Genomic DNA, 14674 nt, shown 5'->3' with positions numbered 1-14674 from the left:
TTTTTCTATCTAACAGGATAACCAAGACTGCCCAACACAGTGTGCTTCTTCATTTTACAGTGAAATGAGATTCAGCATTTGCTGGCCTCTGTTTGAGAAAACACACTCATACCCATAAATAAATGAGGTTTATAGCTTCCAAAAGGTGTGGTTTTCATTAGGATAAGTAAGGCCCAACTGTGGTATTTTCCAATTGGTGGCAGAGCACTGTCTTGGAGGATGAATTCAGTTTCTTTTAAGGATCTTCTCTGTTCCATGCCTAGCAACTAATATTGATCAGAGAGGTGACTAAAGCCTCAGCCCTGACACTGTGATGCACTCTGGAGATACACATGTGTTTTAAACCATTGCTTTAACATTCCTTCAGCCATCTGGCTGATTCCAACACTGGCTGGGCACCAACAGAAATCACTGCTCCATTCTGTCTCTGAAACACAGGAACAATTTGCTTGCTGTGGCAAAGAGGGGGATTGAAATAACCACAGTAACAGCTTGTGCCTGAACTTAGAAGGAAGTTGAACTTAGAAGGAAGTTGAAACACAACAGGTATTTCTAGACATGAGGTGGATCAGCCTCGTCAGGAATTTGGCAATACAATGAACACAGCAACTGCCTCTTCCTGCAAAAGAATTGCAGCATGTTTTTACCTACAGAGACTACTCAAGAAACCAATCCATCATCTCAGCTATCATCACTGTGAAAAACTCCTCAGCCCTGCTTTTGAAGTGAAGATTTTACCAAGTACAGGAAAACAACAAAACAGAAACCACTGTGCCAGCTATGTCCACCAACCTCAAAAAATTTGAATTGCTTTCAAGAAACGTAATTAATCATTTTCTCTTTCAATTCAAAGCTCCTACAGGAAATGGAGCTACACTCACAAAAACCAGCAATATTTTTGATTTCAAATATATATCATGCACCACAGTAAACACTGAAAAGTTGTGTGTATATCGGTAAGCATCCACGTTAAAGTACACACATACAGTGGGTACTTGGAGACAACCAGCATCCAGCTGAACAAAAATATACTTCCAACAACAGAATTTCTCTATTAAATCCATGTTTATTGCTTAAGTTTTATCACAGTGGAGATTAAATTATGCTTAATCATCCGGTCAGTGCTTTTGTACCTTCTTTAATGCCAAAAAACCCCCACATTTTAAACCAAGTCATTCATACACTCGAAGTCTTCTCACCATCCCACCATTCATTGCCTCTGTGTGCTCCTGTAGTTGCCACGGGCTGCAAGATTGTAAAAAGGTATAGCTAAGAGGCTTATATTTATAATACCATTTTTGTGTTCAAGTATTCAGAGAGCAGCACAAGGAGCCGCCCTGCGTATTAGAAACATATCTGCACTGTTATTTATTGCTGTAGGACCGAGGCTCCTGATGAAATGGTGATGAAATTTTGCATCACTGTGTATGAAGATGAGCTCAGCATCCCGTCATCATCCCAACTCCTCCCATGTTAGTGAGCGACACAAGGCAAAACCTCTGGACTTCCCTCCTTTCCCTCTCAGCCACGGGACCTCGAACTACAAATAAATAAAGCGTACACTCACAACGTGTGTAGTGCAAATTCCAAGTAAACAGAATGACGCAGAAATAAAACTCAGAGTTGCCAACTTTGGTTCAGCAGGGCAGCAAGGATCCCGCGCCCGGCATTCCCACCCCAGTAGCGCGGGGCCCCGTGTCGGCGACAGTGATTGAAGGAGGCTGCTGGGGGCAGGGGGACACGGGGCCACCTCCACAGCCAAGTGACCAGGCCTCACCCCACACATGCCACCAGCCCCAGGCAGGACGGCCGGACACAGCCCGCAGCACAGAATTCCTATTGGCAACTAGGTGGAACATGGATTGCGTGGCCCAGACTAATAGAAGGTAATGTTGCTGTTTCTCCAGAGACAACTGTTGAAAGAGAACATCTACAAACATTGCGATTCAGAAAGAACTTAATGAGAATTAACAGGAAAGACATTCAACTCTGGGGGAGCGCTGTGTGGGGGTCGTTCCCTTTAAACAAACCCCAGGGAGTGGATCGAGTCTCGCACAGCTCTGGGCCATCACAAAACCTCCTGCGCTAAGCACAGAGCTAGATTTTTGTAAGTTTTTTTTTTTTCTGTTGCTGTTGTTTCACTTATTTTTCTTAATTATGTGAATCTACTTCCCACACAGCCGTATTTGGAACTGAAATAAGACTCCCTAATATTTTTGTGGCATAAATTCTGTATGCAGAGAAAGGCGACAACATTTTGTCTCAGTTAAAGTTAGGACACACTGTAGACTCACTCAGGACCCTTTTCTCCAAAGTACTGGTAGCGAGCAGAAGAGTCATGCAGCTTTATCAGTAAAACGAGTACATATTTTTGCCATTTTTCTTCAGTGCTCTTTAAGATTATTCCTATTTTTTTAACGTTTGTTTTCTCAGTCCACAACTTGCTATTTCTCACATAAAGACTGGGGGAAATCACTTGTGTTTTAAACAGCATTCTTACAACAGGTTGAACCTTCCACAAAGGAAACACAGAACTAGCACTAGAGAATTCTCTCAGCTAAAAGGATGGAGATATTAAAATAAAAAAATAAAAGGAGAACACCTCTGCAAATAAAAAGAAACCTCTCCTCATTTAGGACACACACACTGAGCTTTTAAAAGCTGAAAATTCATAAATACGGTCATTGTATAGAACTTTAGAGAATTAAGGCTTCTAAAAACTTCAGTGCCAAAATAACCTCTCTGCATATCAGTATTAAGAATAAAATATTTTCCATTTTAGGTTGTGCTTGCCTTTTTTTTTTTGTTTTGTTTTTTAAAGACCTCTCTTAGTTCCGCAGAATTTTGTCACATAATATTACATACTGAAGGGGAGTGTTAGAACTGCTTATTGAGGTTTTAAGTAGTTGTTAGACTAAGTTACAGCGATAAAATTCGATTACTGATCTGATTCATTACTACTTTACATGGGGCTGTTGGCTCATTTCACCTTTTTTTCATGCTTAATGTGGCCGTTCCTTCTATACTTGCCATTGGGGATCCCGTTCTGATAGTGTCCATTAACAGCACTATGTTTGTCATTGGACCAGAGATGCTTGCTCTGCTTGCAGATTAACTTGGCCATCCTGGCCAAAACATAGTAAAGTAAGGCAGCACCCACTAGTAGGACCAAGGCAATATCCAGTAAGAAATACTGAAAGAGGGAGATGCTGTAAACAGCAGCACGCAGGTGCTGGGCTCCGTTGTGGCGCAGGATGTAGTTGATCCAGTACACAGTCCGGTTCACCGGGTGGCCAGGCTGGTCCTTGTGGATCTCCGACAGCCGCCGTGCCCGCTGCCGATAGCTGGGGGAGGGAAGCAAACAAGGAAGAAAGGAAAAGCTGTCATCTCATTGTGCTACTGAATCACCAGAGAAATGGACAACAGTGAGAAACCTGGGGTTGATTTTGCAATAAACCAGTTCTGCCCAGGTCCGGAGTTTCGCTCAAAACTTTTGGGTTTTCACCCCAGCAGCTGACCCTGCCAATTTCTCCCTCTCCTGTCTGCAGCTTATTTACACAGGACTTGCTTTCACACCAAGGATAATTGCACAAGGGGAAGGTGATGCAACTGATGTTATCGAGGTTGCTTTCAACATTCCCCCTCTCTGCTGCTTGCTCCTGACAGCAATCTCCTTTCCCAGAAAGACTCAGCTGCCATGAAAGCAAGAAGCATCAGTAGCACCAGGCTCCGAAGTTAGGGTTATCCCAATACAATATACTGCCAGACAATCCCTCACTCATTTTTATCTGGATATGAATGGTATTATCAGCCAGAACATGAAAATAACACTAAGTATAATTTTTTTAACAATAAAATCACAGAACTTAGAGTCACTCTTCCTGAATATCTCCCCATTTCAGCTAAAACCCAAACCATGTACATGTATCTTGCTTCAGGCAGCACCACAGCCAGACTGCTCGTGTGGAGTAATCAAAACAGACACAAAGGGACCTTGGTCTGCAACACAGAATAAGTTGGGACAGGTTTGTTTCCATAACCTCTGTGCCCTCCACATGGCAACTGCTACAAAGCACAAGCAAGACAATTGAGTTTTGGTGCTGAGCAACTAGCCCAGCACCCACACAGAAACTTCAGCTGTTGGGTAATCCTGAGAAATAGGACAAACACCCAGACTTGCCCCAACTGCACACACAAATCATACAAGGCAGTTTTTTTCCACTGCACAACGGTTTCCTATCCATTCACACACAAACACAATGGCTCATTCCATACCTGGGGTCATTAATAACTTTTACTAGGGCTTCATAGAGCTCACTCTCAGTCATGGTCTTCCAGTTGAGCAGAATTCCCATCCCTTTGGCCTGCACACGGGTCATGGTGTCGTAGTGGTCTCCAAAGAGGGGGATGCCCACCACCGGCACCCCGTGGTACATGGTCTCAAAAATGCTGTTCAAGCCTCCGTGACTGAGGAAAGCTTTGATGTTAGAGTGACCTGGAACCACAAGAGGCATGAAGGTTACAAAATGCACTTTATCTCCTGTTGTTGAAGCACCTGGGTACAACAAATTGATCACCATGTTTCTGTAACTGCAACTCAGGCAGATTAAAATTACTGCAGCTTGTTCTGAAGTTCTACCTAAACTCACTCTGCTGAAATTCCTCATGCATTAAATCATTTCCTTACACACTGAGAGAGAGAACAGCCAAAGTAAAGAAAGAAAATTCTTATGTGTATGAGTAGTGTAAAATGATTAATGGAGTAATTCATATGCATTGCCCACTCCTGAGGAGCTGCAGGTGGTGAGTCCAGAAGGTCCAGCAGTACATTTGAGCAAGGGGGACCACACTTTTGTATGGAATATCATTTTTTTAAATGGCAGGACAACTGAAGTCACACTCTCCCTAAAGTCTCACATGCCTTACTTGAGCTTAGCAAGACCTGACAATCACAGCAACAGCCTCATGTGATGGGAAAAGCAGCCTGGCTGCCTCAGAGCAACGCTGTAACCAAAACAAATCTACCTGCTCTAGGAGTCATCTGCCTACTCACTACCTTCTCCAGCTCACACACACTGATGCTTAATGCACTCATCAGCTCCCATCAGAGCTGTTTTGGGAACACACAGACATCCAGGTGTACCAGAAGCAGTCAAATACTCAGCGGCCTCTCAGATCTGCAAGGGGCTCAGGCACCCTTTGACAGGGAAGAGAAAGAAAAATAAAATGTCAAGTTTCATTTTCCCCTGAGAACCTGAAGCACCTCAGTTCAACAGAAAGGTTATCAGCTTGCATCACATACCCAGGTTCTGGTAGAGCTTTCTTGCCTTTATAAAACAGTATTTACAGACTCCTAAAACTTACTCTGATGCTCAGTTTCAGGACTCCTTGAACAGTGCTTGAACTTAGGGAAAACATGCAATTTGCATCAGGGAAAAAGACATTTAACAGAGAGGTGTTGATCTCTCTTCAGATCCTAATTTCATATTCTTGCTCCATGACAGAAATTATCCTGGCTTTGTAACAACTGCTAATTCAGTAGAGTATTTTTGGAAGAACAAACTGAACTCAAGAGAGAATAAGCAATAAATAATGGAAACAGATACTCACCAAGGAGGTCATTTTGTGGCAACCATTCGATCAGCTTGGTATTGTTGCCTAAATTCCTCGGTTTGTTTCCTGAAAACCTAAACCAGTAACATGAAATGGAAACAGTTATCAAACCCTCCCAAGTAACTACCAAAGGAAAGGGTTGTTTTGTTCATTACAGAGGACTGGAACTGCAACTTCAGAAAGAACCAGCTACACTTTCCCAATGAAGCAAAACGTACATTGTTGGAACTCTGGTTACTGTACAAAGAATCCACAACACATCTTTGTAAGTGGCCTGTACTTCTGTACGTTGAAAAAAGCCTAAATTATTTATGCTAAGTTAAATAAAAGCAATTAATTATGTTAACTAGATAAATAGTTTTTTAATGCCCTAACTAGAAGGGCATAAAAACCTATAAAAATCCCTTGATTTAACACTATGACATAAAGACTGCCAAGTAGTACTCATTATTTTTCTGTCCAACACACAGGTCCATGACCTAAGGAACAAAACCAACCCCAAATCCCCAAAAATTCCAAGTTACACTTGACTGATTTATAAATATCTAAATTTTAATAGAAGGCTTTAAATGAAATTGTTGGGTTGGCATTAAAAAAAAAAAAAAGCTGTCCTTATGAAAAATCCTCCAGATTTATTTACTACAAAACATGGATGCTTCCTAAAGAGGCATATTCCAGGGAAAACATAGTAAAAGGACAGAAGAAAAGCACTAAGATAAATTGGGATTATTAATTAGAAGCCAAGAAGTGTTGTGGGTTCGTAAGAAAACAATGGCTCTACTCCTAACAAAAACTGATGTTACCTTCACTACCACAGATTCTGTGACAGAGCCTGAAAAAAATTCCATTTTTCCTGTTCATTAGTGAGATTTGATCCTTGAACTACAGACAGCAGCAAGGACAGTCCCTAAAATATTGTGGAGAACAGGCCACCAAAACTATTAATACAACTCCAAGAGTGTGGCAGGGTTGTGAGACACCCACATGAAGTCTAAGACACTGCATATTTGAAAAAAAAGAAATAGTTCACATGAACTTCACCAAATCATATCAGAGATGCTTGACACCAAGCAGAGCTGACTAAACAGTTTTTGGATTTTTACAGGGAGTTGTGAGCACCACTCAAGATGTTTTTAGAACTAAGAATGCTTCTTACTGACTCTGACTTCGGAAAATTTCTCTTCCTTCAATTTCTCACAGAGAACAAGCAAGTGGGAAATTCAATAATGAAAGGCTATGTTTACACATAAAAGAGGAAAAGGGCCTAAAAGAGTGAGAGAAAAGGGGAAGAAGAAAGAAAATGGAGGCTTTTCATCATCAGAATTCATTCTTGAGCCCCGGGGTAGTTCCTTCATCAAAAATAGAGACAGTATGTCCTTAACGGTATAACCTTAGCTTGTTTTCACTGTCTCTAATCCTTCCAAGGACATAAACTCAGCCCAGGAGTGTAACCACACCTTATTCTGCCACAACAGTAACTGCTTCTCCTTGTTACCAGGATATTGCAGTATTTTCATGTCAAGTGTTTTTCTGGAGTGTCACATTGTCTGTGCCACCCAGGCAGCCTCAACTCCAGTGGGAAACAAGCACTCTCCAAACCCCCCCAAGTTGCTCCAACAGGGCCTTTACCTCCAGATGACCCTCTGGGGCAGCCTTGCCAGGGCGTGTGCCAACTTATTGGCGATGTCTTCTGACAGGTACTTGACTCCAGCGCCGAAGGAGACGAGGACAAAGCCGTTCTGGTGAGCGCCACTCACCCACGCCTGCAGATCCTGTGGGAAACAAAGTTCACACTGAGCACTGCAGGCAAAGCACAGGAACAATAAGGAAACGTGGCTGTGAAGGAGCAGTTGGTGGTGCATTTGATGCTTCAGAAGCTAAGGTCCACAAATCTCAAACATCCTAGAAGTCACCGGGAACAATGGCTCGAGGTTCAGAATCCAGAGCAGAGACCACAAAAAGCAAAACCCTTCCCTGTTTGTTTTAGCTGCACTATTAACCATCAGCAGCTTCAGACAATTTGTCCCTCCTTAAAGGAGCAGTTGACACACATTGACAAGTTACCAGGCTGCATTTTAACTCAGCAAGGCTTAAACAGATCCATCTCATAGTCTCAGCTTGGAAGCCCCGCACGGGAGAAGCGCAAATGAAGCCCGGGACTCAGCTGCATGATTTCCAGCCTTCAGCAATGGGAGAGTGCTTCAAACGCCTCATTTTGCTTTCATCTATATAAAAAGAATTAACACAACTTGAAAGAAGCCAGAGCTTCTAAAAACACTGTCAGTTCCTACTGCACAAGGAGTAAAGAAAACATACCTTTTAAAGCATAGATTTAAACTCTCGGTTTTTCCTAACACATATCAGTCGGAAGAAGAATATCTCAGGATATGGTTTAATTCTGGTCTCATCAAGTTTAAGCACAAGCCTGCTCAACACCAGTGCAGCAATAGGAAATGAGCAAAGAGAAAGTGAAGAGCCCTGCTCACAATGTGCCTCTTGTCCTGGTAATCAATAGGAGGGCAGACAGTAATGGAGTAACGCCGTGCTGTCGTATCCCAGCACAAAATCCAGCACACTGCACCGGGGGCTGTGTACTGCTCTCTGCTGTAAAGCAAAATAATTTCCATTTTCTTTAAATCCACTGCTTGTCCTTCTCCAATGCATTCTTTTCCTTTTTTTTTTTTTAATTCATGTGGAGGGAGAGAGAGAAGGCAAAGGAGGGGAAGTGGCTCTGACCTGCCTCAAAGCTGAATCATTTATTAGGGCCTGAACTTCTGACACCAAAGTTTCCAAGTGGTTTTGTGATTTATTTAAAGCTCGTCCTTGAATCTTACTTCAGGACCTAAGGCACACTGCAAATGTCATTATATTAGTCACTGTAGTGCTTCAGCTAGTTACAGCTTCAAGTCTTTCCCATCAGCTGTTTAAACTAAAGAGAAACGAACTCTTTGTGGGCTCTAGGACAAACCATCCTGAAAAGCTCAATATTCACAGGTCCTGGTCTTCACAGGCACTCACCCAGCCAAAGGTGAATGGGACTAAGGACCTGATGTCAAGAAGCTCCAAGTGCTTCCTGCTTTCCTCACTTCAGCCTTTATTGGCTTGACCTTTGGCAATGCCAGGTCCCTCAGAGCAGAGGGAAAGTCTAAATAAACTGGACATAGACTGCTTACACAGGGCCTGATAGGATGAACACAGAAATGCCAGGTGCCTGGAAACTGGTGTGGAATGGGTGAGGAAACAGGAAAAATAGCAAGTGTCACTTGTGCTTTCATAGAGGAAAATCCATGGAGCAGTCTACTAAGCCCCAATTTGATCCCTAGAAAGTGATGGAAAAGAATCCTGGACCATCCCGGCATCAGAAGGTCCTACCTGTGACTACCTCTCCTTGGCCAGACACTCAATTTCTGCTGCTGGAGAGGAGCCTGTTCTAGCTGAGAACTGGCTCCCAATGCCACTGCTCCTCTGTGCTTAATGAGAAATTCTGGGAGAATTCACAGAGCCCACGTATTCACACAGTAACAACCACACTTCATTATAGAAGCATAGAGGAAGTATAAATATTTCCCTGTAATGGAATTTCTAAAACAGCATTCAAAAAGTCACCATATATAATACAAATAGCTGCTAAGTATTTATAATTTTATGTAGAAAAATAATAATTTTTAAAAAAGGAATTTCATCACCTACAGACTTTTGCATTTTGCTGTGCAACACGAAAGCAACCTGCCCTGTGTTGTTATGGTGGTTTCATAGCCAAGCCTCTGTAATCCTTCCCTTTGAAGGTAATCCCACTGCTTCAGTGGAACATCACATGGACAAAGGTGAATTCAAAATCTTGACAAGATTGGTCTTGGCAAGACAAGATCCTACCATCAGGCTGAAAGCATGGGATTTGTTTGCCATATAAAATGTGATTACATTAAAAAAAAAAAGCTGGAATACTGAAAATAAAATAGTTTTTATCAATAGAACCTTAATATCCAGACCAGAGCTGGATGATGCCTGGCCAAAGCTGAAGCAGAGGAACCTAATGGAGTATCCTTTAGAATGCTAAATTAGAAAGAATGCAATTTATTCCTCAGGGTCAAAACTGCCCAATGCCAACCTCAGGAAGACCCAGAGAGTTTGATCTCAGCTTGGTGTGTTTTGACATCAGCTGGAAAGTTCTTTCCTACCCCAGATTTTATCTGTGTTTTACACGGTGCTGTTAGCTAGAGGAATTGCTTCCCTGCCCTCTGACCTGCAGCCCCTTCCCAGCCTGCTTCCCCAGAGGGGTGCCAGACATCACTGCTGCAGAACATCAGCTACAGACTTGTCAGGATGAAGGTTTTTCCTGCAAACATCTGTGTCATTCCTGGCATAACACAGCCCTGATTCAAGGGAATCACTACAAATGTAGGGAGCTGGGTAAAAATTAGGCTATGGAAAAGAGGAAACTTACACTGCATCCTCTTAGAGCTCCTCGAGTTTGTGATCTGGATGAGTCCATTATTCCCAGCTCCTTAAACTTACTGTAATGATCTCTGTGACAGCTCCTTAGCATGGAGTCTCTACACAGAGGATCAAGTGAAACTGAATCCAAGTGAGTGGCATTGCCAGGCCTTTGGCTTTAAGACACATCTGAGTGTCCTGGTACAATCAGCCAGGCCATGGCACAAAGCCTCAGTATTTGCTTGTATTTTGCCTGTTCTTTGTGCAGTATACAAGGTGTAGCTGTGATACCCACAACAGATAAAGAGCAGGCTGTGCTCTTGGCACATCTCTGAAAGGGATTGAATACTTCAGCAGCACTGTGACTATGGCTGTGAATGTCACTTCATTCTTGCATGTACACTCCTAATGATCACCAAAGAGAAGCTGGGAGCAAGGCTCACAGAACCTGAGCACTGGAAAAAGCACACACTGATGCCACAGAACAGTTTTTTCTGCCTACAATTTCAGCAGCCTTCAGTCACCTTTCCACTCTCCAGGGCCATATTAGCCCTGACATCCCCCACAGCAGCCTCGAAGAACCCACAAAAAAGCCCTCAGAGACAGCCAAGTTCATCCCCCTGAACTCAGCCCTTTCTTCCCCTTAAATCCACTTACACTTTTGACCTCCAGCACATGCTGCCCGGCGATCTAATTACTCTCTGTATGAAAAGGCACTGAGTCAGGATGAGTCATTAGAGCCATCCTCATTAAAATCAGCATTCCCTGGTCGGGCAGCACACCCGCCTCCTTCTGCCCACTTTAAAGGATTTCCAGGTTTACTATAAACTCAGGATGGTTTTCTTTTAACACAAGGAAAGGAAATTACCATTTTGGAGAAAAAAGTCGGGGGAGGGAGTTTTTTACATGATGAGCTGCTTTGAGCCTTCCTCAAACTCTGATTCAAACTTCAACTGAGCACAGAAGTGAGAAGTTAATGCAAACTTAAGATATATGTCATCAGGACATGCACTTCTTTAAATGGCTCTTTCTTTCAGTGACTGGAAGAGAACACCTAACCCTCTCCCTCACACAGAAATATGTCATTTTCAGGTTTTCTTAAAAGTGAGGCAAGGGTTTTTCTTTCAAAGTCCTAGCACAGACAAGAGACAACATTGCCTCGCTGAGGCTACACTGCCAACTTGACAAAGCCAGCAGTGACTTAGAAACAGGGATCAGGCTCTTCCCTCCCAAACCAGCAACCAAACTGGAGGAATTATAACCCCCAAACCTGGATGAACTTGACACAAAGCTGCCAATAGAAATGCATAATGAGCAATCGGAACAGACTCCCAGAGCTTGAGTACATCATGTCCATTGAAAGTGTAGGCCTGGCAAGCCCAATACAGCACATTCACATTCTGAATTGAACTGTAAACTGTATTTTCCAGCTCCATATTGCTTTTCATGCAGTTACAGCTTCATACACATTCATAATAAAGGACCACCTAATACACATATTATAACCAATTCAAATTTTCACTTAAACAGTTTAAAAATAGTAAATAATGCAAATATCACCCAATCCCTACATTAATTACCATTTTCTCCAAAGTTACTTTAAAAATTAATAAAAACTGCATACTAAAGTATAAAAAGCTTAAAGGGCCTCTACTCAAAACACTGTGCCCAACCCTGCCAGGTCTCTGCTTGTTTCCATGCAAGTTCTGTGCAAATCCATGTCCTTTGGGAGAAATAGTACAGGACTCTGTGCTTGCATAGGGACAAGAAGCACTTATTGATCCGTGCTGTACTATAGGAGCGAGGGGGGAGGAATAAAGACATAAAATCCATCTTTTGACCAGTGTGAGACAGGAATGCTATTGTGCCAGCCCCACTGTGTGGGCTTTGTTCTGCCTGGTTGTCTAATTAGCCATTCTCTGCAGGCCCCAGTGCTGAGCACACAGCTGTGAGCAGGGAGCGAGGGCCCAGCTGGCAGTAACCAGTGGTGCCTAATACTGAGCTTTGTTTCAGATAAACAAAGTGCACAAATACAAACATAACCGGGTGTAATATCCGAAGCTCCCCCTGTTCAGCTGCTCCATTCAAATGTGCAATAGCACAAACGCCTGTTCTTCGGATATGGTTGCAAAGCACCCTTTCCCCAAGGCAGAGCACAGGCATCCTATGCAACTTCTACAAAATGCTGCTTAGAGCAGAAAAAAACAGATCTATTTTAAATTAAGAAGCCACATTAAGCCATCTTTAGAAAGGAGATACTCGCTGATAAATTAACAGAAACGTATAAAGATCATTTTTCTTGAGTGCCTAAACTTTTCTGCTGTCCTCTGAGTAGTGACATAGTTCAATTCTGTATTAATACATTTTTATTTCAGATTTTACTAACTCAACATATCAGAACAGGTGGTCTAAGGTCATACAGGTGCACTTATACAACCTTGACTATCCCAAAACAAACAGAATCCTGCCATGTAACCTGAAAGTTATAAAATCCCATAATTCCACAGCAAACTCAGAGAAACTATCACTCCAGGCAAAGTAAGCGGTTTGTATTTACTTGCCATGAATTTTAAGTCAGTCTAGAACCAAAAATAGGAGTTTTTATTTGCTTGGAGCAGCAAAGGACACAGAAGAGGCCAGTGCACATGGAGGGCACGAGGCAGAGGATGGAGTCAGCCTCCCTGACTCCGCACACCCAGCTGCTTCTGCTGGCTCTGCATCGCCCAGCGCCTCGCTTGCACTCCCAAGGTGATTTTCCACTGCCTGAACTCCTGCCTTGTAAAAACCAGGGGCCACCAGGCAAAAGCCATTGTCTCATTTTATCAGGACTTGCTCCTTTCCGTATCAGCCATCCTAATTAAGTTCTTGGTTCAATTACGGGCAGACACGCAGCTCCCAATGAGGACGGGACCCTCCCGCGCCCCCATGTCCCTCTGCATTAATGACAATTAATCCTTCTCCTCCCTGGGCTTGATTAATGAACTCTGCCATATACAAATAGTGCATGCAGTTCATATTCACACAATTTCTTCCTATTTTGTAATTCATACCGGCACAGAGTGAGCTAGCTCCAAAAGAATACCTTGTGCCCATTGAAGAAGCGTACCCAGACTGTGGCATTACACTAAATCCCTGCTTTCTTGCCGGCTAAGAAGACTAAATCTGGTTTTTTGCTACCTGTTGGGAAACAAACTCTTAAAATCTGAACTGTTTCCTATCAGAACCCCAAACATTGCTAAGTACAGTCACCACATACTAATCTGACATTGCTGTTAGCATTTCCAATATTAGACACAGATTGAGTCTTGCTGAAATACAGACATTTTCCTGCCATATATTTTAACAAATTATTTGCTGGTTTTATATACACACTGTGCATCTGCCTTCCCCAAAACATATGAGGTATAAAATTAGATTAAAAAAAAAAAAAGGTTTTAAAATCCTACAAAGCTTTCCAGTGCCTAGAATGTTGTATTTTCTGATCCCAGATCTTAACTGCCTTTTCCCATTTAGCATCCAAGAGGGACAGCAAGTTTAAGTCCATTTAACTTTAAAGAGGAATGTAATTCACACTCCAAACCAGAGTGAGGAAATGCAGTCCCTCAAGCCTTTGCTGCTTCACCTGAGCCCCCTCTGGAGCTGGGGGCATATCCAGTGCAGCTCTGGGAACAGGCTCTACCCAGAGCTAGAGGTCAAGCAGGAAAGTGCCGCGCAAGGACTTCCCTGGTGCAAAAATCCATTACTCACCAGAGCTCTGGCAAGCACCCTGGGAAAGCAACCTTGCCTTTCAAATGAATGGCAGGAGTGGAAAACAAGGAGCTTGCCCTTCAGGAGAGGTTATTAAAATCACTGCAGAGGGATCCTCACACCCAGGGTTCCAATAGAAAACCCTGCTGGAATTACCCCACAGGCAGCATTCTGTTAAAAACACCCCCCAAAACCACCTTCCTAAGCAGGAATGGAAAACTTGATTATCAAATGGAAACCCTCTGAGCTGCTCCATATGGAGGAAAAAACCCTACAGGCGTTAAGAAAAAACAGTACCAAGTATGGAGACTGTTTTTACTTATTCTGCCTACATAAAGACAAATTCAACTGGTGAAAATACAGGTAAGAAAGAAATTGACAAGAAGCTAAATTATAAATACAGACCTCTGTGCTACAGCTACTGACATACACCCCCACCCATAAATCCACATGATAACCTCATTTAACTGAGAAATTTTGTCTGTCATTGTTCTAGTATGACACCTGTGCTCTGTGCATGGTAGGACATAAGAACTCTAAACTGGAGCCTTAAATCCTTTAATCTAATAATTCCAATTTCTTCTTCATTTTCCTCTTCGGATAAAACAGCTTTTTGTTCTTCCTGGGGTTTACCTCCTCCCTTCTCTTTTTTTTAACAGCTTTATAAATACATGTAAAGTGTGTATATATAAATATGCATATACAAACCCATATATATTTATATTATATTTACATTAAAAAGCCATCAGTCCCCACAATTTCTTTGAAAATGTTTGGCTTCTGAGCCTGTGTAAAACCCACATCTTCCAGCCAGACTCCCCTTGCTCAGGGTAAGCAGCAGAACATGCTGCCTGCAGAATTCCCCTTGGGAAGGCTCAGG

General features: G+C 42.6%; 1 protein-coding gene across 3 annotated transcripts in view; it reads right to left on the bottom strand.

Moving 5' to 3' along the window:
- Positions 1-1046: 1046 nt before the first annotated feature.
- UGT8 (UDP glycosyltransferase 8) overlaps positions 1047-14674 on the bottom strand; it is a 34659-nt gene continuing 21031 nt past the window's right edge. For all 3 annotated transcript variants that reach the window (XM_058024176.1, XM_058024178.1, XM_058024177.1), the window contains 4 exons: positions 7243-7385; positions 5611-5687; positions 4276-4495; positions 1047-3344 (listed from right to left, as the gene is read on the bottom strand). In XM_058024176.1, the coding sequence (XP_057880159.1) occupies positions 2981-3344; positions 4276-4495; positions 5611-5687; positions 7243-7385 (804 nt within the window). In that variant the 3' untranslated portion in view covers positions 1047-2980. The remainder of the gene's footprint in view (positions 3345-4275; positions 4496-5610; positions 5688-7242; positions 7386-14674) is intronic.

This window comes from Melospiza georgiana, chromosome 5 (assembly GCF_028018845.1).
Source record: "Melospiza georgiana isolate bMelGeo1 chromosome 5, bMelGeo1.pri, whole genome shotgun sequence".
Taxonomy (NCBI): Eukaryota; Metazoa; Chordata; class Aves; order Passeriformes; family Passerellidae; genus Melospiza; species Melospiza georgiana.
Note: the sequence above shows the minus strand (reverse complement) of the source record. Positions and strands in the feature narration are given on the sequence as shown.